Source organism: Esox lucius, chromosome 19, assembly GCF_011004845.1.
Source record: "Esox lucius isolate fEsoLuc1 chromosome 19, fEsoLuc1.pri, whole genome shotgun sequence".
Taxonomy (NCBI): Eukaryota; Metazoa; Chordata; class Actinopteri; order Esociformes; family Esocidae; genus Esox; species Esox lucius.
This window is the reverse complement of record NC_047587.1, coordinates 21,099,153-21,120,106: the sequence shown is the minus strand read 5'-3', so window position 1 is coordinate 21,120,106 and position 20,954 is coordinate 21,099,153. Positions and strand designations below refer to the sequence as shown.

The window sequence follows — 20,954 nt, the reverse complement described above, 5'->3', positions numbered from 1 at the left end:
TCTTTTGTTTTATTCAAAATTGTTGGACACAGTAAAGTGTAGGCTTCACAATAAGCATCTCTGGGAGACACACACACACACTTCAGATGGACATGTAATTTGTCCTGGGAAAGTGGTGCTTGAAAGATGGCTCATGCTTCTCTATAATTGGTCATGATGGTCCCTGAGCCTCTGTTGTTAAACTGTGATTGGTTCCTGTGCATTCCTTCTGTTCCCAGGGCTGGGATTCTGGCCAGGTTTGTAGCCACTGATGGAGGGATCACCAGAGTTTATCCCAGAAGGTACGTTCAGATTTCTCTTTTCAAGTTAGTTAGTTCGTTTGTGTCATGACTGACAACCAACAAATACAGATAGAAGTTGGCTAAAGCACAAAGCCATTTTAAAGTGTATAAAGGTTTGGCCTGGATATGGTAGATATGATACTCTTTTACTCTCCTGGCTCACATCACATAGCATGGAGAGTGGTTTCTGTCAGATCACTTCCAGCCCATTAGCCTAGCCAAGAATATGTTGACTTCCAGAAGTGACCCCACACATCTCAGAGTGGTGTAGCCATGTTCTTTTGTTCCTAGGTGTTTTCCTGTGATCTGCTAATATAACCAGGTCAAATTCAGGGCCTTCAATGTATAACAAGATTTGGTTTTGTACAATGTTAAAACATGGACTCTTATAAGTCCAGTTATTCTAATCAGGTAGAATAAAAATTCTGTCAAAACTGCACAAAACTTGTACTGGATGTAGATCTACTCATAAAAATGTATAGCAATGATATTTTAAATATAGACTAACACAAAGTGACATGATTAGACAATAGAAGCCCCAGGACTGAGTTGGCTTTTGGTTGGTTTGTATAAGTCCGGCCCTATGCAACACTTCGCTAATAACACATTTACTCACAGTCATATCAGTTAATCATTTTGGATTGAAAGGTAGACTAGTCAGCCAAAATATAGAGACGTTTGAATATTACCCGAACTGTCATTTCCTTTCAATTAGTATGTTTGCAATAACTGTTAGTCGCTCTAGATAAGATCGTCTGCTAAATTAATAAAATGTAAAATGCAGTATGTACTGTGAACCGTCCAGAGTAAGGTGCAACTTTGATCTTTTTTTGCTTGTGGCTGTTAGGAGTGATGTTTTAGTATGATTGCTAAATGAATAGGCTACCGGGGGAAGGACATGAGTGCAACTTGAGCTTGTTTTTTTGTTTTCAGCCCTGTCAGTTCAGTGAATCTGTTTGGTCCGACATTAGGACGGATATATTCAGGCGAATGGTTCTAAAAACTAGGTCTCTGCATGAATATTTTGATGAAACATAATTAAAAGTAAAATAGTGGTGCCACAAATGCTAAAAAGTGGTGTGGGAACTGTTTAACACTGGTCTTCATATCCACACACCCACTGGAGATATACATACAACAGATGGACTCTTCACTCCTCCCTCCCACTGTCTGGAGCTCTTTATCAGCAGAGTCGATCATCTAGCTGTCAAATGGCACCAGTGTTCCCTACAGCAGTTCTCACAGAAGAAAATTAATTATTGAAATATGTTCATTAAAAAGAAAAACCTGAGCCAATTCCATTTTCCCAGTGTGCCTGTTATTTTTAAGTATAGCCTTACGTTTGACTCATATCTTTTAAACATCTGTGTTAAAAATGGACTGTGTGCGCAAGTGTTTATCGTGTGTGTGTTTTCAGTGCTGGGGAGGAGTGGACAGAGAATGCTGAGACATATGACTCGAGTTTCTACAAAAGGACTCTGGATAACGAAATCTATATATTCACCGCTCCATATTTCAACAGTAGGTTAACCCACACACATGCTTGAAATACATTTAATGAGTTCATTTGAATACAGAAATCATATTGATAACACCAGGTACCTGGACATCAATGAAAGAAATCTCTGCCTATCGAGTGCAGCGAGGCCCATTGACTTATGAGGCACACACACACACACACACGTGCACACACACGTGCACACGGAGCCACACAGTCCTCTACAGTGTGGTCTGCCAACAAACCTTCCTCTTGGGAGGAACAGCCTGCTCTACTCCATCTTTCTATGGCTCCCTCTGATCTTTGAATCCATCCCCCTCTTTTGTCCCTCCTGTTTCTTTTCCTTCTATCACCCTCTTCTCACTACCGTTACCTACTTCTTATCCCTGCTACTTTTCACTCCTAAACATGTACTGTTCATCCCTCCACGGAACAGTAATCTATCTAGCAGATCTCTGAGTAAAAGCAGCCCGGCCAGTGGAAGGATGACTTCTTAACTCCTACTCTACTGTAGCATCATCCAGTGCAGAAGCAAATATTCTAACACAAGGCCAAACAAACACAGACACATTAGATTTTACCATCAATGTTTTATTTAGATGTTATGCATAGGTTCATGCAAAAAGCAAAGCTCTCTTTTACGGATTAGCCACTGCAAAAAAATAAATATAAGTAAGGATGATAAATATAATTTGTTTTTCTTTTGGTTTGGTCAGGAATGCAAAGGACACAAAAAAACAATTAAAACACAAACACAATTTGTTACTTAAAATATCCTCCTACATGCTTCTTAATTGTCCCTAAAGTTACCAATTCATCCAATCTAACGTTTATATCTCAAGATTATTCCAAATGTGAGATGAAAAAGAAGTATTTACTCAATGGAGATTAAATTATGATTTTATCCAATAAATTGTTCAAATGTTCAAATTGGTCATTAGTTTTGTAGTTTGGGAGATTAACCAGGGCCTTTTCTCTCCAGTTAATGGCATCTGTCTGCAACTGAACAGAATATTGTAAATTTTCCTTGTCAGTGTTTTGATGCTCTACTTTTATAGCTAATTTCAAAATGACCAGTGAGGTTGGCTAGGTTATAAATATTCCGGTGATCGTGTTTTTGCCTTGACCGAAGGCGATCACAGTCCCCCTGTGAAGGCACTCTTTTCCATAAGAAATTCAAAATGTATATTTTGTTGATGAAGAAATCCTTTGCAAAATCTGTGGAGTTAATTATTGTTCAGGTTATAATGTCCCCTACATAATTGTATAAAATATGACATAAGAAGTTATTAACAAAAGAATGAATACATGTAAGCATTAACTGTCCTTTGCCAGAGAGTAACCACACATCTCAGAAGTGTGGGAAGACGAAACCGATGCTGCCATGGCAATGCCCTGTCTAGGAGTCTAGGAATGTGACGGATAGTGATGGCTTTTAATTCTAGGTGTAGGTGTTTTTTGGGGATTACATTGTGTTTTGTTGTGCAAAAAGAACAAGGTGAATGTGTCTGTGTATGGCCTGGTGATCAGAACCCAGTGACTGATAGCTTGTACTTCTGTATATCAACAGAGAAGTAAGGTATGCTGGGACTTCATGCAGGCGAATTTATCAATAAAAAGTATGCAATGCATTGATCTAGTAGACTTCAAAGATGGCCAGTCAACTCTCAGATGCAGAGTGCAGTAACACATGCTTAAACAATTGCCCTTAATATAACCTCATCCCCAGGCTATTTCTCATATTTCCTACAAGCCTGGAACAGCAACCAATCAAAGTTGAGTTTAGTGATCATGTCATTCAAGGCAGATACTGAGTAAAGTATTTGTCATCTGTTGATTTGAGCGGAGTACTTATGTTTGGTTAGTGAAATTATTTTTTAAACCACAGCCTGTTTCAAGCCATCTGATAAAAGCCTCTCAATCATCCACAGTGTCAAAGACAAGTTAATAAAAAGTTATTCACAGTGTTTCTTGTGTTTTATACAATTAATAAAATCATTTAAAACCATAGAAGCAGCAGAGATGGTGTTATGACATGTTCTAAAACCTGATTGATGTAGACTTACCATACAATATAAATGGTTTATAATGATAATTCAATAATATTATCTAGGCTACAGAGTTTGGGATGACATCAGAAATAATAAAAAAATAAGCAAGAATTGTTATAATATTAAACACAATTGTCATTATGTTTCTTCCATGCAAAATGGGTTTTAGAGCCTGACAATTGTCACTGCATGTGAATATGTTGACATTCTTTCCCCGGCTCTTTCCCTTCCCCTACTTTTCATTCTGCTGCAGGGAGCAGGGAGTCAGGTTATGAGTCAGGTATTCTGGTGAGCAAAGCCGTCGACCTCAACATAAATGGAGTCAACCTGAAACCAGCTGGTAAGTGGACCATAATGTCCTCTTAGATGGATGCTTAGTTTTTTCACTTGATACTTGTGAACTGAATTGACAGCCTGATTGTCATGTGAACAATTTAGTCAAATGTTTCTGAATATCCTTAATGTTTTTCATGTATTATAGTGGTGGGAGTCAAGCTGAATGTCTCTGCCTGGATGAATAGCTTTATGAATGCCACCATCAAAGTTAACGTAATAGAAATTCCTTTCTATAATTTTTTTACGTCTTTTTGGCATCTTCTTTTGTTTGCTAAACATGTGACCTTTTGTGCATGATGGTCTGTGTTCTGATCTGTTTGCAGTGCAAGGATGAGATCTGTGGCTGTCTGAAGAATGATAAGGTATTATGGTTCTCAGGGATAATCTTTTATGGTCAGACTTTCTTCATAAAAAAACATTTTGGCAGAATTCTTTATTATTTTAGTTAGTTTTTTTTACCAGATGTTGTCCACCACTGTTCTGTATTGACTATTATAAACTGGGTGTTTAGAATCCTGAATACTGATTGGGTATGACATCAAAATACTTTTTAATGATAATGTAATGATTTAATGATAACTGTGTACTGTTTACTCTGTTTCTGTGTCTCTGCAGCACGTTGACTGTGTAATCCTGGACGACGGAGGCTTCCTGCTCATGTCCAATCAGGATGAATATATTACTCAGGTGAAACTCCATTAGCCAATCACATGCTGTCATGTCTGTCAGTTTCCCCGGACTTGGATTAGACCATACTTCTGCCCCCTAGAAAACTGAAACAGGCATCTGTTGAACAGACCTTATTTTGGTAGAGGAGTTGTGCTACAGTATCTGGGCTGGCATGAGAACAAACACAATTGAGGAACTGGCATGGCTGAAGTACAGACACTAATCGAAATTCTGTAGAATACTGCACCCATAGTCCAAATCCACCATTTGGAATAAAAACACAAAGGACTCCATTGGTTTGTCTGGCCAATAGATCTCCATCCATGCATCATCTGCCCTTTGTCATATATAGGCCTTATGACATTGTTATGGCATGGATATGATTGTCTGATGTCCTGTAAAGAGTGTGCTTGACAGCTTTTGTAGTACAAAACACTGCTTCTAAGGCATTGTAAAGTGTTGGTTTGGGAATAGTACCAGTTCTTTCCATTCATTTTGAATTAAGGTCTTTGAATGCATAGAGCAGGTTTTCATGTTGTGTTCTTGGTTTTTAACTGTGAGTTTGTTGAGGACAATAATAACCCTGGTGTGTAGACATGGCACTATAGTTACATACACCGATCAGCCATAACAGTATGACCACCTGCCTAATATTGTGTAGGTCCCCCTTATGCCGCCAAAACTGCCCTGACCTGTCGAGGCATGGACTCCACTAGACCTCTGAAGGTGTGCTGTGGTATCTGGTACCAAGACATCAGCAGCAGATCCTTTTAGTCCTGTAAGTTGCGAGGTGGGGCCTCCATTGACCAGACATGTTGTCCAGCACATCCCACAGATGCTCAATTGGATTGAGATCTGGGGAATTTGGAGGCAAAGTCAACACCTTGAACTCGTTGTTGTGTTCCTCAAACCATTCCTGAACAACTTTTGCTTTGTGGCAGGGTGCATTATCCTGTTGCCATGAAAGTGTGCACATGGTCTGCAACAATGCTTAAGTAGGTGGTACGTGTCAAAGTAACATCCACATGAATGGCAGGACCCAAGGTTTCCCAGCCGAACATTTCCCAAAGCATCACACTGCCTCCACCGGCTTGCCTTCTTCACATAGTGCATCCTGATGCCATGTGTTCTCCAGGTCAGCAATGCACACGCACCCTGCCATCCACGTGATGTAAAAGGAAACGTGATTCATCAGATCATTGCTCCGTGGTCCAGTTCTGACGCTCACGTGCCCATTGTAGGTGCTTTCGGCAGTGGACGGGGGTCAGCATGGCCACCCTGACTGGTCTGCGGCTATGCAGCCCCATACGCAACAAACTGCGATGCACTGTGTGTTCTGACACCTATCAGTACCAGCATTAACTTGTTCAGCACTTTGAGCTACAGTAGCTTGTCTGTTGGATAGGACCACACTGGCCAGCCTTTGTTCCCCACGTGCATCAATGAGCCTTGGTCGCCCATGACCCTATCGCTGGTTCACCAATTTTCCTTCCTTGGACCACTTTTGATAGGTACTGACCGCTGCAGACCGGGAACACCCTACAAGGGCTACAGATTTGGAGATGCTCTGACCCAGTCATCTAGCCATCACAATTTGGCCCTTGTCAAAGTCGCTCAGATCCTTACACTTGCTCATTTGTCCTGCTTCTAACACATCAACTTTGAGGACAGAATGTTCACTTGCTGCCTAATATGTCCCACCCACTGACAGGTACCATGATAACGAGATTATCAGTATTATTCACTTCACCTGTCATAATGTTATGGCTGATCGGTGTATATTTGTTATATATCTATATGCAGCTGTCTGTTCCATCTAGTCAGATATATCCGTTTTCAATGAATATGTGTGTTGGTGTGATATTTGAACGCATCTCTATGTTCCATGTATTCAGATAGGTCAGTTTTTTGGGGAGGTGGATCCGCCACTGATGACCAGTCTGGTCAACACATCTCTGTACTCCTTCAACAAGACCTATGACTACCAGTCAGTCTGTGACCCTGAGAGAGACAGCAAGGCTGCTGCAGGACCACCATCTGTCTACGTGGTGAGACGCGCACGCACACACACACACACACACACAAATGTACGTTCTTGCTTTGATTACCACTTATGCTACACACATATATTCCCATATTTTTCCCGTATGTTATGAAATGTTTGTGTTGCTGTTCTCCCCTCTCCAGCCTACCATAGCAGACATGTTGAGCATAGGCTGGTGGGCCTCCACTGCTGCCTGGTGAGTTAACGGACTCAGTACTGGAGCTGTCTAAATGTGTCTCTGCATAACGTGTGCCAAGTATATTGTAAAGATAGGGTTTTGCTGTTGAATCATGCTTCTGTGTTTCTGTAGGTCAATAATACATCAGCTCTTCTATAGTCTCATCTTCCCCAGCTTCCTTGAGGCAGGTAAGTTGTAGAGGACAATATATTGGATGGAGTTAAAACAGTGATTTTGTCATAAGTCTACAAGATGTTGGCCATGGCCATAAATGGCTTTGTTGATATAGTGGAAAAATGTTTGGTTTTTTGACTATTTATTTGGATGATGTGTTTGGCTTGCTTTTTGTTGATTGGTGTTTGTGGTTGTGTATGGCGAAAGTAACTAAGAGTCTCTTTCTCTAGCGGACTCCGATGATGACATGTCAGCTAACATGTTTAAGGAGAGCTGTATCACAGAGCAGACCCAGTACTTCTTCGAAAACGAAGAGAGGTCCTACTCAGGAGTCCTGGACTGTGGAAACTGCTCCAGGTGTGTATGTGCATGTGTGTAATAGAGTTGAATTGCCATAGCAGGGCTGCCTGTGATTTTCCAGGCCTGCCCCTCAGACCCAGTCTGGATACATTGAAATACAATGTGTCCATTATATTTAATGGCAAAGCATGAAATAGGACTTCTGAATTATATCTATATCTGGTTTCTGTAAGTCTTTCCCTGCTTTTCTTATCTGCATGATAAATAACCAGCTCTTAGTGTGTGTGCATTTAATTACACAAAATGTCAGTGAATACAAAGTGCACATATAGTTTAAGTTGTAACTTTCAACATATACATGATATTGAAATGCCATTATGGTAACTAGAGTGGCTTTAATGTTTTAGCAACCAGCAGACCTATTCATTCCCAAAATGGCATCTGTGTGGCAAAGATTTTCACAGAGGCCAAATACAAACCTCTACAAGCTCAAAATAAGATGTGCAGGAGATTCAACAAGTGGACCATTCCCTCATGTATGTCTTCAACCTTAACATGACAAGGCAGTGCAGAAGGAGCTCCAGCAGCAAAACCTCCTAGAACTATTTTGAAACCCACACAGGCTCTGGAGGAAATTCTTTCAGATTTGTCTCCAAACCAAAAATAGCATGAAGATAGCTTTAAATAGATGGCCATACACTGACAAAGAATCATGTTCCGCTTATTATATGCTCTTACAAAAAGGAATGTTTTAAAGATGACTTATGAGATTACCATTGATGTGTTCATATGAATATACTTTTTTTATCACAAAGATAACTAATGCAATAAATAATACTCTTTGCTTTTATTTTGGAATGGTACATGATTTATGGAGAGGTGTAGATTCACCGTAACGTTGGGTGCTATCCATGGTTCTGAATCTGCCCTACACACCTAAAATGCAGTGCTTTGAAACTCGTGGCAACTGAGCTGCCACCAACCTGAAGGAGATAAAGCCATTACTTTGCTGGAATACTAAAACACGTCATCCTGAGACGTTGTGAAACTTTGTTTCCTGGAAGGGTTATCATAAAAGTTTGAAAACAATAGTTTTTTGTTTTGAAATCTATTTAGTGATTTTTTAAATTATTTATGTGATTTATTAAATTAAATTATGTTTAACATAGACTTTTGGATCATTTGGACAGGCAGTATGCCCCCTTGGGAAAGTTTTGTGGAGCACAGTGTTCAATCTAACAGCTGTTCCTAAAAGTTTCACAGCAAGTATTAAGGAATAATGTATTTGCTTCTAATTTTGCCTGACAGTTTTTACATCTGGTTACCATGTACACCGTATGGCACAAAGCTACTTAATAGTAACATTTTACTTTTTCAAATATGCTAACAACACGGTGCAAAATAATTACAACTGATACTGGTACTGAGCACAATGTGTCCACAAACATTTGCAGATATATGAAATAAAAGATGTTAGAGCCTATATTAGAGTAAGTGCATAGTCCACTTCACCTAGCATATATTACATCTGAACAGCCAGCCATCCACCTCAACTCACAGCGAGCAATACAGTATGAAACCAAGAAGTGCCAGTCCAGTATACATCTGTCTGTAAAGGGTGGGTCATGTCCCAGGCCGTTTAAAATTACTAATGAGAAATAGCAAAAAACATTAGTCATGTAACTTAGTCAGCTAGCTCAGGAGACTGTTCAGTTCAGTATAATATCAATGTCAGGCCATGCATACATTCTTGAGTGCACAGGAAGAATGGACTAGAGGCAGGCTGATTGCCCAGCGGATGTCAAAACGATTCACAGATAAGGTAGGATACAGTGGTCTGATAAATGTGATATTTGAAACAGAAATAGTTTCCTGGTGATCCTGGTGTGTGTGGTTGTGGGTGTGTGTTTTCATTAGAAAAACTTTTTTTTGATTTTGTTAGCACCACTGAAAGCTGTTCTGCTGATTATAGAAGCAATAAAACTGACCTTCTTTAGATTATTTCAATATCTTCAGTATCAACACTTGTGGGTTCGATTACAGGCTCCAAATGGCCAGAAACATAGAATTTCCTTCTGAAAGTCATCAGTCTATTCTTGTTTTGTGGAATAAAGACTATTCCACGGGAGAAATTGCCAAGATATTGAAGAACTTGTGCAATAATGTGTACTACTCACTGCACAGAACAGCGCAAACCCAGCTCTAACCAGAATAGAAAGAGTAGTATGAGGCCCCGGTTCACAACTGAGCAAGAAGACAAATACATTAGTGTCCGGTTTGGGAAACAGACCTCCTAGGTCCTCAACTGGCAGCTTCATTAAAGTGTACCCTCAAAACACCAGTCTTAACATCAACAGTGAAGAGGCAACTCTAGCAGGACAAAATTAGGTTGAACATCGGTGGCATTCCAGACTCAAGGGGGAATATAAGTCTACAAAAATAAGCCTATACTCTGCCTTAGTTCCCTTGGCCATCACAGGCCTGTAGAGCAGTTTACCTCCTCATTAATATATTGTATTATTATGTTCATGGTCTTCTTTATTCATTATGTTCATTATTCATCACAATGTACTTGTTTTGTATGCGTATCTACATATGCATATGCACTATATGGCCAAAAGTAAATGTCAGTGTATGAAACCAACCCTACACCTGTATGAGCTTGTTGGACATCCCATTCCAAAACCATGGAGTTGGCCCCCCCTTCGCAGTTTTAACAGCTGCCCCTTTTCTGGGAAATCTTTCCACAATATTTTGGAGTGTCTCTATGGGTATTTGTGTCCATTCAGCCAAAATAGTATTTGTGAGGTCAGGCACTGATCTTGGACAAGAAAGCCTGTCTCTCAATCACCGTTCCAATTAATCTTAAAGGTGTTCAAAGGAATTGAAGTCAGGGCTCTGTGCAGGCCACTCAAGTTCCTCCACACCAACCTTGTTGAACCAAGTTTTTATGGACCCCTTTTCTACACCCGAGCACAGTCATGCTGGTCCAGGAACAGGCCTTCCCCAGAATATTGCCACAATACTGGAAGCATTCAATTGTCTAAAATTGATTTTTATTCTGTAGGATTAATATGACCCTTCACTGGAACTAAGGGGCCTTGCCCAAACCCTGAAACACAGTCCCAGACCATTATCCCTCCTCTGCTAAACTACACAGTAGGCACTATGCATCGTCCACCAGACTGCCAGATAGTGATGCGTGATTCATTACTCCAGAGAACACATTTCCATTGGTCCGGAGTCCAGTGGGGGCTTTACACCACTGCAGCTGACATTTGGCATTGTACATGTTGATGTGAGGCTTGCATACAGCTGCTCGGTCATGGAAACCCATTTTGTGACGCTACCGACTCACAGTTCTTGTGCTGATGTTGCTTCCAGATGCAGTTTGGAACTCTGTGGTGAGTGATGCAACAGATGATAGGTGATTGTTACGTACTTCAGCACTCGATGGCCCCACTCTGTGTGTTTGCGTGGTCTAACACCATGTCTGGGCAGTTGTTGCTACTAGAGGCCGGTTCACAATACCAGTTCACAATTATAGCACATACAGTTGACCAGGGCAGATCTAGTAGGGCAGACTGATTTGTGGCAAAGGTTGTGTCTTATGGCAGTGCCAAGTTTAAAGTCACAGAGGTCTTCAGTACAACCCATTAGACTGCCAATGTTTGTCTTTGGAGATTATGTGCAGGATTTTATGCACCTGTGAGCAATGGGTGTGGCTGAAACTTAATAATTAGTAGGGGTGTACTCATACATTTGGCCATATAGTGTATGATGAGCCCAGTTGCATGGCAGTGTCTTTCTTAGGTTGTCCTGGATTTGGCTAACTAGCACTCTTCACTGGCCACATTCCAAGCACTTTATAAGTACTTTTCTGCATGTCTATCTTTCTGTCAATGTCAAACCCACTCCTAGTGTTTGTTTCCAAAAAGCTCTATTTTGGTCTTATCTGACCATAGAACCCATCCCATTGAAAGTTTCATTTACATTTGACCAATTGTATGGTCTTGAGTTTGCTGTTTGATGACAGCAAAGGCTTTTTAATGGCAACCTTCCCAAACAACTTTTCTGTTTACGCAGGTAGTGTTTGATCATAGTTTTGGAAACTTTCTGACACCAAGACCCAAATAAGGTCTGCAATTCTACAATTTTTTCTGCAGTTCTCCAGCTGTAATATACTTTAGTCAAATTTTACACATAAGACTTTCTAGCGGTATGCTATAATTACAGTATGTCACATTTAAAATGTATTACTCCCATTTTAAAATGTAATATTTCCTGCAATTCATTACTTACTCTGGAAAATATTCAGCTGTTGTGTGTAACTGATGTAAAACCTGACCTCTACTGTCTATTTTCTCCACAGTAGCTCATCCCATTATGTCATCCTCCATTGGGGTTGATCTGGAATGATGTCAGTTTCCTACTCTCCTCTTTCCCAGCTCTTTCCAGACAGCTGCTTTTGGCTAATCACACACACATTACCTTGATCTGTCAGTAGTTGGACAAAGAAGGATTTTCATCTTTATTATGAGAACTCTCATTGTCTTACTATACTTTATGTGCTGCAACTCACCTATGGTCTGGATGGGATTTGGATATGGCTTAATGCTGTGGGTATATGAGCCCCAAGCACCTGATGTTTTTCTTCCAATAGAGCAACATGGGTCGTGTAAACTTTTGTCATTAGTTGTGTGTTCATCTGAGCTACATTGATATCACCCCGGTAGTCAGTGTGTGATGTCATGGGCGCGTATATGACCAGTGTTAATGTTTTACTCTCATCTGAATTAATGGGGTGTATAAGGATGTATAGTGTTGACTAATGTACCAAGACCTTGTGTGTTTCTGTGTGGGTATTTGTGTGTGTGTGTGTGTGGGTGGGTGTGTTCCAGGATGTATCGAGCTGAGAAGCTGGCCAACACTAATCTGGTGTTTCTGATCACTGATGCCAAGTCCACCTGTCTGTCCTGCGACCCCAGACCACTACGACAGGCTGAACAACCATGTATCCTTCTGCACACAGACACATTCGAACACCTACATTTAAGTCCAGAAATAATTGGACATTGACACAAGTTTTTTTTATTTTGGCTGTTTACCAAAATACAGCTCCGGAAAAAATTAAGAGACCACTGCACCTTTTTCTTTCCTTCCCAAAAAAGTTGAAAAGGAAATTTTTGAGTGAGGAACAGAAGCGTTCAATTTGCAGTGGTCTCTTAATTTGAACCCTTCTGTTCCTTCTGTTCCAGAAGTGCTATATCGATATACATTGTAATGTCACCTTTATTGACATGTTCTCCAGTCCATGTAATAGATAAGGATTACAGTCTTATAACTGTCATCCATGGGCGCAGGGATGTCCTGTTGTATCCGTGGTATTAAATCATATGGAGCTGTTGGCTGAATGGAACATCTGGAGGCCCCGTTGAGATCCCAAGTGTGTGTCTGTGTGTTTGTTTCCACAAGAGATATGTGTCTGGGCCATTAGCTTCCTACTGGTGTAACAGTTAAAATATCATCAGAGGCCAGAGATGGGTCAAATCAGAGGCCTGTCATTTATTAAAACTCAATGTGCTGATAATGAGGACTAACACACAAAGCAAGTGGCTATAAAACATACAATACACACTTCCACTATTGCACACCATTGATCTGGAACAACTTTCAATCACTGTGTTATATTTGGTCATAGTCATTAGGTTTGATCAATATGTGTTTGTATTTAAGATCATTGTGTGTGTGTGTGTGGATGTGTGTGTTATGGGTTTATGTATTTTGGAGTTGTGCTTTGCAGTGTGCTTTTGTGTTACTATTTCCTTAGTGTGTGTGCGTGTACAGCGCACGGTCCTGATCCCTGTGAACTTGCTCAGAACCCAAGATACAGGAAAGGACCGGACTTGTGTTTCGACAACAACGTAGACGTGAGTTTTACAGACACTGTATTTCTGTGTATCTGTGTTCTATTCTAGTTGTTGGTATGGATATTATTTGTTGCCTGATTGGTTTGTATCTTTTTTTTATATGAATATTAATTATTATTCTCTGATAAATATTTGATACACCTTACTAGATAGGTATTTTTGAATGAGAACAAATGAACTATTTGCTTGCATGACAGGTCTTCACATTCATTCTGTGATTTTTCTCTTTTCTTTATGTATTATTTTGCATGCTTACCCCTTTCTTTATTTGAGAGTCGATAACTTTCATTTTCCTGTTTGAGCATGAAATTCTCATTTTAATCTTTCTTTTCACATTTCTTATTTTTCCTTGCATCCTTCATTTTGCGTCTTCATTGGCTGCTGTGCATGTCTGTGGTGGTAGGATGAGCCCCTGTGTCCAATCAGCGGTGTCTCTGGTCTGAGTCCAGCCTCCGCCCTTCTGTTGCTGCAGGTGTTGATGCTGGGCCCAGGGTCAGTGTCTATCCATACAAACAGAACTAAGATCTGTTCTTTACCATTCCTGATAATTAGGTTACACACATTAACTACTAACTCGAAAACCTGTTAATAATCAGGACTCTGACACAGCCCCACTATTTAAAATGTACACCAACATGTATAACCTTGTTTCCAAAAAAGTTGGGAAGGTGCATCATTTTTTATAAAAGCAGAATGCAATAATATGCAAATCTTTTAAACACTATATTCAGTAGAAAATAGTACAAAGACAATACATTTCTTGAAATATATATGCCCACTTCGAATTTGATGCCAGGAACATGTTTCAAAAATGTTGGGATAGAGGCAACAAAAGACTGGAAAAGTTATGTAATGCTAAAAATTCAAAGATCAGTCCAGAGAGGACAGGTCTGTGGAGGGACCATCCAGCTTGTTAGTGGCGCACAGTTCAAAAGCAAGCATCTGTGAAGGTATGTATATTTGTGCACATGGCATGGGTGACTTGTGAAGGAACAATTAATGCTGAACAATATATACAGGTTTTAGAGCGACATATCCTGCCGTCCAGACAACGTGTTTTCTTGGTTATTTCAGCATGACAATGGTGAACCACATTCTGCACGTATTACAACAGCATGGCTCTGTAGTAAAAGATTCTGGGTACTAAACTGACCTGCCTGCAGTCCAGACCTGTCACCCATTGAAAGCTTTTGGCGCATTATAAAACAAAACATACGACAAAGGAAACCCCAAACTCTTGAGCAGCTGCAATCCTATATCAAGCAAACATGGGAATACATTTCACTTTCAAAAGTACTGCAGTTGGTCTTATGTACTCATTTACAGAAGAAAAACATGTTGCTGGCATCAAATTCAAATTTTTCCAAAAACAATAACATTTCTCAGTTTCACCATATAATGTTGTCTTTGTACTATTTTCAAATGTAGGGAAAATGACATAATTTTACATACATATTCTGTTTTTATCTGCATTTTACACAGCGTCCCAACTTTTTGGGAAACGTGGTTGTATTTGGATAGTGACATATGTTTAGATATTTGTCTCTGTATTTAGATATAATTACACAATAACCACATGGTTTAAGTGCAGCCTGTCAGCTTCAAATCAATGGTATTTTCATCAGTATTTGATTGACCATTTGGAAATCACTGCACGTTAGTCCCCTCATATTGGTGTGCCAAAATATTTGGACAATTGGCTTTGCAGCTGTTTCTTACTAGGCAGTTGTTTATTTGCATCCTTTAATTAAAAGGTTAAGTCTAGACATATCAATGGATAGAATTAATCATAGGCTTTTGCATTTAAATTTGGAGTCTTGATGGTGTCTGACTACATCATGATGACCAAAGACGTATCAATGCAAATAAAGCTTGAGACAGATCAATCAGAACAAATCAATCAGAGACATAGCAAAAAACTTTAAGCGTGCTGTAATCAACTGTCTGGTACATTAAGAAGAGGAAAAGCACTGGGATTTCAGCAACAGCGGTTGGCCAAAGAATGCTCACCATAATGAAGAATAAGCCACAACAACTGACCAACCGATCAGGAACACTGATATTGTGGACACATAATACAAATATAAAAAAGGACATATATTATCATGTAGCAGAGTGATGGCAATAGGAAAGTATGGAGGAAAAAAGGGAACTGACATACCACATCATCTGTGAAAAATGTTGGAGGAAGTGTTATGTTTTGGGCATGTATGGCTTTCCTTGGAACTGAAAACATATTTACCTCGATACTCAACATACTACCCAATACCTCGATACTATACATACAACCCAATACCTCGATACTCAAGTCACAGGAAATGTTTACGATGAGTCCCGTTTTCTTTTGCATCCCATGACGGCCATGTAAGTGAGCACCATTTATCTGGGAAAGTAACAGGGTGAACTCTGGGAAGATGACAAGCCGGTGGAGGGAGTGTGATGCTCTGGGCAATGTTCTGCTGGGAGTCCCTGGGTCCAGGCATTCATCTGGATGTCAATTTGACACATGCCACCACCTGAACATCATTGCAGTCCAGGTAAACTCCTTCATGGCAATGGTATTCCCTGATGATGCACACGTTGTTCGGGGATGTTTTGAGGATCATGATGAAGAGTTCAAGGTGTTGCCCTGGCCATATTCCCCAGACCGCAATCCAATTGAGCATCTGTGGGATGTGTTGGACCAACAAGTCCAATCCATGGCGGCTCAACCTCACAACTTAAAGGACTTGAAGGATCTGCTGCTATTGTCTTGGTGCCAGATACCACAGGACACCTTCAGGGGTCTTATAGAGTCCATGCTTCGACGGGTCAGCGCTGGTTTGGCAGCACGTGGAGGACCAACAACATATTAGGCAGGTGGTCATAATGTTATGGCTCATTAGTGTAGAAGGTGAATAGTACATTGGTGTACTATGAGAAATTTGAATGTGACGGTAAAAAGGCCGTTGCTATGAACATGACATCACTTCAAACTCTGAACAATACTGACATCACTCATGTAAATATTAAACATGCCTCACTGTTTTAACAGTCTTTGTACTGCCCATTACAAATCTGTCACACAGTTGGGCCGGTAGCAATGTTTAGAGTGGTCTGGGAATGGAAGGTACAGGTATTGTACAGCGGATGTAGGCACTCTATAGACAGTGAAAGTAGAACAAAGCCCTCTCCCCCTAACTGAACAGTGGAAGTTCCTCTGCAGTCTATATTCCCTATGGAGTAAATACAGGAAGTACAGATGGGTTTCCTGCCTTTGACGGTGTGCAATGTTGTAGGACACACACACCAAGGCCAAGGGCACGCACGGATATCCTGAACACTGCCATCAAACAGCAGGATGCCACGTTAACACACACACACACACACACACACACACACATGCTCTATAATGTTCTGTCACCGTTTTACATTTGCATTAATGTAATTTAGCAGATGCTTTAGAGGGACTTACCATACTGGGTGCAGTGTTCATACATTTTCTTCCTGAATGCAGCCTTGTATGCATATGTGTTACCATGTTTTATGCCAGTATAGTCTGAGTTAGATTTGTCTTATTCACTGCTAACTAACGTTTTTTTTGTTCTACAGGAGGATGATTCTGACTGTGGGGGCGGGACATCTCTAAGCCCCTCCCTATGGCCCATGCTGGGGCTTCAACTACTGCTGCTGTGGGTCTTCACTGGGCCCCGACACTCATGACCCCTACACACACAATCACCCAGACAGTATTTTACATTGGACTGTTTTCTGATGCTCCATCCTCTGAACGTCATCACAGATGTTTTAACTCACTGCCAGTATGGAAGTCACTCACCTGTTCTCCAGTTATTCTCCAATGCCAAAAGGGTGATCTCTCATCCCTCTTTTCTCTACCATGTTTTAATTGACTGAGACATTTTCTTTTGTCTAGCGCTACGGTAAGCACTAACCAAACCCTTTAATTCGTATCATGTATTTATTTGTATGTTTTGGTTTGAGTGTGAGGGAGGTTGAGTGGCTGTCCTTTCATGCCAACATAACTTGTTTCACTGACAGCAAATGATTTGTGTAGGCCTAGTTTTTGTTGCTTATAATATGTATTATATAAAATAAAAAGATATTTATAAGACAGCCAAACATGTAACCTATATGGAATGCAAAGTTATCTATATTTCAGATGTTTTAAATTGTCCAGGTCAACCAGAAGAGAACTAAAGAACACTATGACACCAAAGCTCCTTAGAGGAATGGGGATATTTGACCCATGATTGTTCTTTCTCTGATAACACGCAGGATTAAACCAGCGGAAAGGGTGGGTTAAGTTGACCAATGTTTTACATTCAGCATCACTACTCAAGAGAAATACATTGTTCTTTTGAAAATAGATTTTTTTTTTTTTTTGACTTAGGGAAACAGAGGGGGAGGAGTCAGGCGGGAGAACAGTAGAAAGAGCACTTGGGTTGATCTCTGTTCCCTGGTGGGGAGCTGTATATGTAACTTATGCCGGGTAGTGTTACAACTACACCGCGTCTCTGCACAAAATATAGTATATCTACATACATCCCTGGAAATAATCAGAATTAATGTTAATGTAACAGTTGAAAAGAATCATTGTACAAAAAAGGTGCTCCCTTGGCTCAGCGTGCCCCGGGTGTGGACCAAAGCATGGGGAAGCTGAGCCACCCAGCATGCTTGTGCTGTTGACCTCTGACCATGGTTGATGTAGCTTCTGTGTCAAAGTTGAATTCAGAGAATAAGGGTGTGGTCAACTGTATAGCTTACATGTATGCGTACATTCAAATCAGCAGTCTTACTCCGTTCAAATTCACATACTGTTTCCTCCCATTTCTTGACTGGTAATTTACATTTAATTCATTAAGCAGACCGGTTGATATTGTCTATTCGACCATGTGCCTATTCTTTGGCAGGTTAGCTACATTTGGTCAACTACTAAGGTCATATTACTTGTCTGCACGATTCTTGATGTTTGTCCAGGACAAACTCCATGGGCCTCATTCACCAATTTTCTTAACTTAAGGTCCTAAGAAAAGTCTTCATCAGATGCATGATGTGTTCTTAACCTGTAGAATTGTTCACACCTATGTTCTTGTAATGATGAATCCCATTGTTCTCATGAATTGAATGCATGTGCCAGTTGTTCCTAATTAGGCCCACCAATCCCCATGAAAGTGTATGATTCTGCAGAGCTGTGTGCACACATACAGTTGAGTCTCAAATTGCATACTTGCATATTATACAGTATGCCAGATTAGTATGCCCCAAATTATATTATGCTGAAAATAGTATGCCAAATGTTCCTGGATGGTGTACTATTTCTGGTGAATTTACAAAGTATGCTTTTGTGCATGTTTTCTGGGGTAATATAGACCACAAGCCTTTGCGCAGTAAAAGAGGGGGTGGTGTCCACGATTCTCTCGTATTTCCACTTGATGAAAAAGTCAGTTATCGTCACCTATATTGATAGTTATTGCATCAATGTCATTCACATATGAAAGAAACCCAAACGTTGTTGTGCCATTAAATTAAATATCTTATGCAGTGTAAAGTTCATCTTCAGTTTCCCTAACATGGGCTAAATTGTTATGACTATTACAAAGTAGTAAGATACTAGTATTACTGGCTTGTAAGCTATTAAAATGACCAGTGGCAAAAGCCATACAGTTCATACAGTAGATGCTATTTGTGGTGGAAGTAAACTTCATAAGAATCGTTAGTTTAATGGTGTCTAGCTAAATATTCAAACGTTGGCGTGATGTTAATGCGCAAATAAAAGTATCTAACGTTGAGAAGCAATTTTATAACAAAGCAGTATAAAACTGCAGAATTGAAGAAAACGCAATAACTAATTATTTGTCACAATCATGTCAGCACTCAAATGTGTGCAGGTGTGCTCTTGAGTGTGTGTAGATTCTGTTCTTACCTAAGAACAAATGCCAAGTAAGAAAACATTGGTGAATGACAGAATCTTTGTGGAAACTGGGCAAGTGGGTATTAAGAAGGAATTTCTTCTTAAGAATGGTTGGTGAATGAGGCCCCGTGTTCCCAGACTAAACCTTGTGTTCCTCTGCTATTCTGCCTCTCTCTGGAACAGGTATATGTACGTTTTATTTTTGTCTATGTACCTCCTCAGTGTCATTCAGTCCTCCCTTGCTGCAGCTTCAGGGGACTTCTTTCCTTTTCTCATGTACTTGGCTGCTTCTTAAGAACCTCAAGGGGGGCTGGACCTATTTTTATTTCATGTTTCTGTATACAAGGCACAAGAACATATTCTGGAACAACAAAAGGCACTATTTTGAGCTCAATTGAGAGACAGATTGCAAAAAATGACAATGCATTTTATGCATAAAACTGACAAAATGTATTCATAATTTTTATGGGATACGGAGGCCATTGACTCTCACCCCAAGGCCACCGGTGGTACTAGTGTATATCAGCCAACACAGCAACAACAATGCACTTTCATGCTCGGTTAAAGACCTCATATTGCAACCTATATAGAGACCTCAACTCTGCCAAACTAAGCAAAATAAATGTAACCTCACAATTGGTCAAAATGTATACTGTATCGTTACTGACATTTTTCATACATACATATCATATGGACAAATAACCTGTCTCCACTGTGTTGTGGGGGGAAAAAATGGAGGGTTATGTTGGCAGTAAATGTTAAATGTTACAATGAAAAGAAGGGAAATGCAGTATATATTTATCTCATCTGAGGGCTGCAGCTCACAAGGTTTAGCTTGATATTATTGTAATTTGCTGATACAGTGATCCACATACAGTACGTGAAAATTAAATCTAAACAAAATTATCTATTTGAAACACAACTTTGTGTTAAAAAAATACATTCCAGTGGTGTACCAAGAAAGAAGGCAGCAACTGCCTTCAAGGGTCAAAAGTAATCTCAGAGGTCAGGGTAAATATGAACCACATATAACTTCATGAAAGGAAATAATACAAACACATCTCCACTAATCAACCTATAACTTATTTGTCTGGACAAGAAACAAAACTTTGAAGCCATTTTTCTCAGTTCCACTATGTGAGAAGTTACTGCCTTTTTCCTTGGTAGGGCAGAGCTGTATAAACGATTAAAAAAAAATTTAACAAAGCGTGGCTCAACTTTCCCTACTCTCCCCTAACTATCATTATGGTCACCTTACAATTCTGGAATACTGATCAGTAAGTTATCTGGTCCAAATACTTTTGATGACATTTGGTGTTCTTCATTTAACTTCAAGTACAGGGAGGGAAGGGTTTGAACATTTGGTATTATACTATTAGTTCCATTGCACTGGGCAAGCTAAATCTAGTGCACCTCATGTTTGAGAACACAGTATGCATATGACCCAGGTCTGTATAGATACGGATGCAGTAAAGCTTCATTTGATGCATCATATTCCCAGTGCCTATGTAGCTCCAACATCCTATTCATTTGTTCCGAGTAATTTTTTGATGGAAAGTCATTGGAATGATGTACCGATGTC

The 20,954-nt window shown here is 40.0% G+C and overlaps 1 protein-coding gene across 10 annotated transcripts in view; it reads left to right on the top strand.

Annotated features, from left to right (window-relative positions):
* Window positions 1–18,906, top strand: part of LOC105018430 (voltage-dependent calcium channel subunit alpha-2/delta-1) — a 92,961-nt gene extending 74,055 nt beyond the window's left edge. For 7 of the 10 annotated variants that reach the window (XM_034288376.1, XM_034288373.1, XM_034288374.1 and 4 more), the window contains 14 exons: window positions 219–281; window positions 1,699–1,802; window positions 4,084–4,170; window positions 4,312–4,379; window positions 4,490–4,528; window positions 4,782–4,853; window positions 6,731–6,883; window positions 7,023–7,075; window positions 7,190–7,245; window positions 7,462–7,588; window positions 12,433–12,545; window positions 13,379–13,461; window positions 13,865–13,953; window positions 17,053–18,906. In XM_034288376.1, the coding sequence (XP_034144267.1) occupies window positions 219–281; window positions 1,699–1,802; window positions 4,084–4,170; window positions 4,312–4,379; window positions 4,490–4,528; window positions 4,782–4,853; window positions 6,731–6,883; window positions 7,023–7,075; window positions 7,190–7,245; window positions 7,462–7,588; window positions 12,433–12,545; window positions 13,379–13,461; window positions 13,865–13,953; window positions 17,053–17,089 (1,144 nt within the window). In that variant the 3' untranslated portion in view covers window positions 17,090–18,906. The remainder of the gene's footprint in view (window positions 1–218; window positions 282–1,698; window positions 1,803–4,083; window positions 4,171–4,311; window positions 4,380–4,489; window positions 4,529–4,781; window positions 4,854–6,730; window positions 6,884–7,022; window positions 7,076–7,189; window positions 7,246–7,461; window positions 7,589–12,432; window positions 12,546–13,378; window positions 13,462–13,864; window positions 13,954–17,052) is intronic. The other 3 variants (XM_034288377.1, XM_034288375.1, XM_034288370.1) reach the window with 1 other exon arrangement.
* The last annotated feature ends 2,048 nt before the right edge of the window (window positions 18,907–20,954 follow it).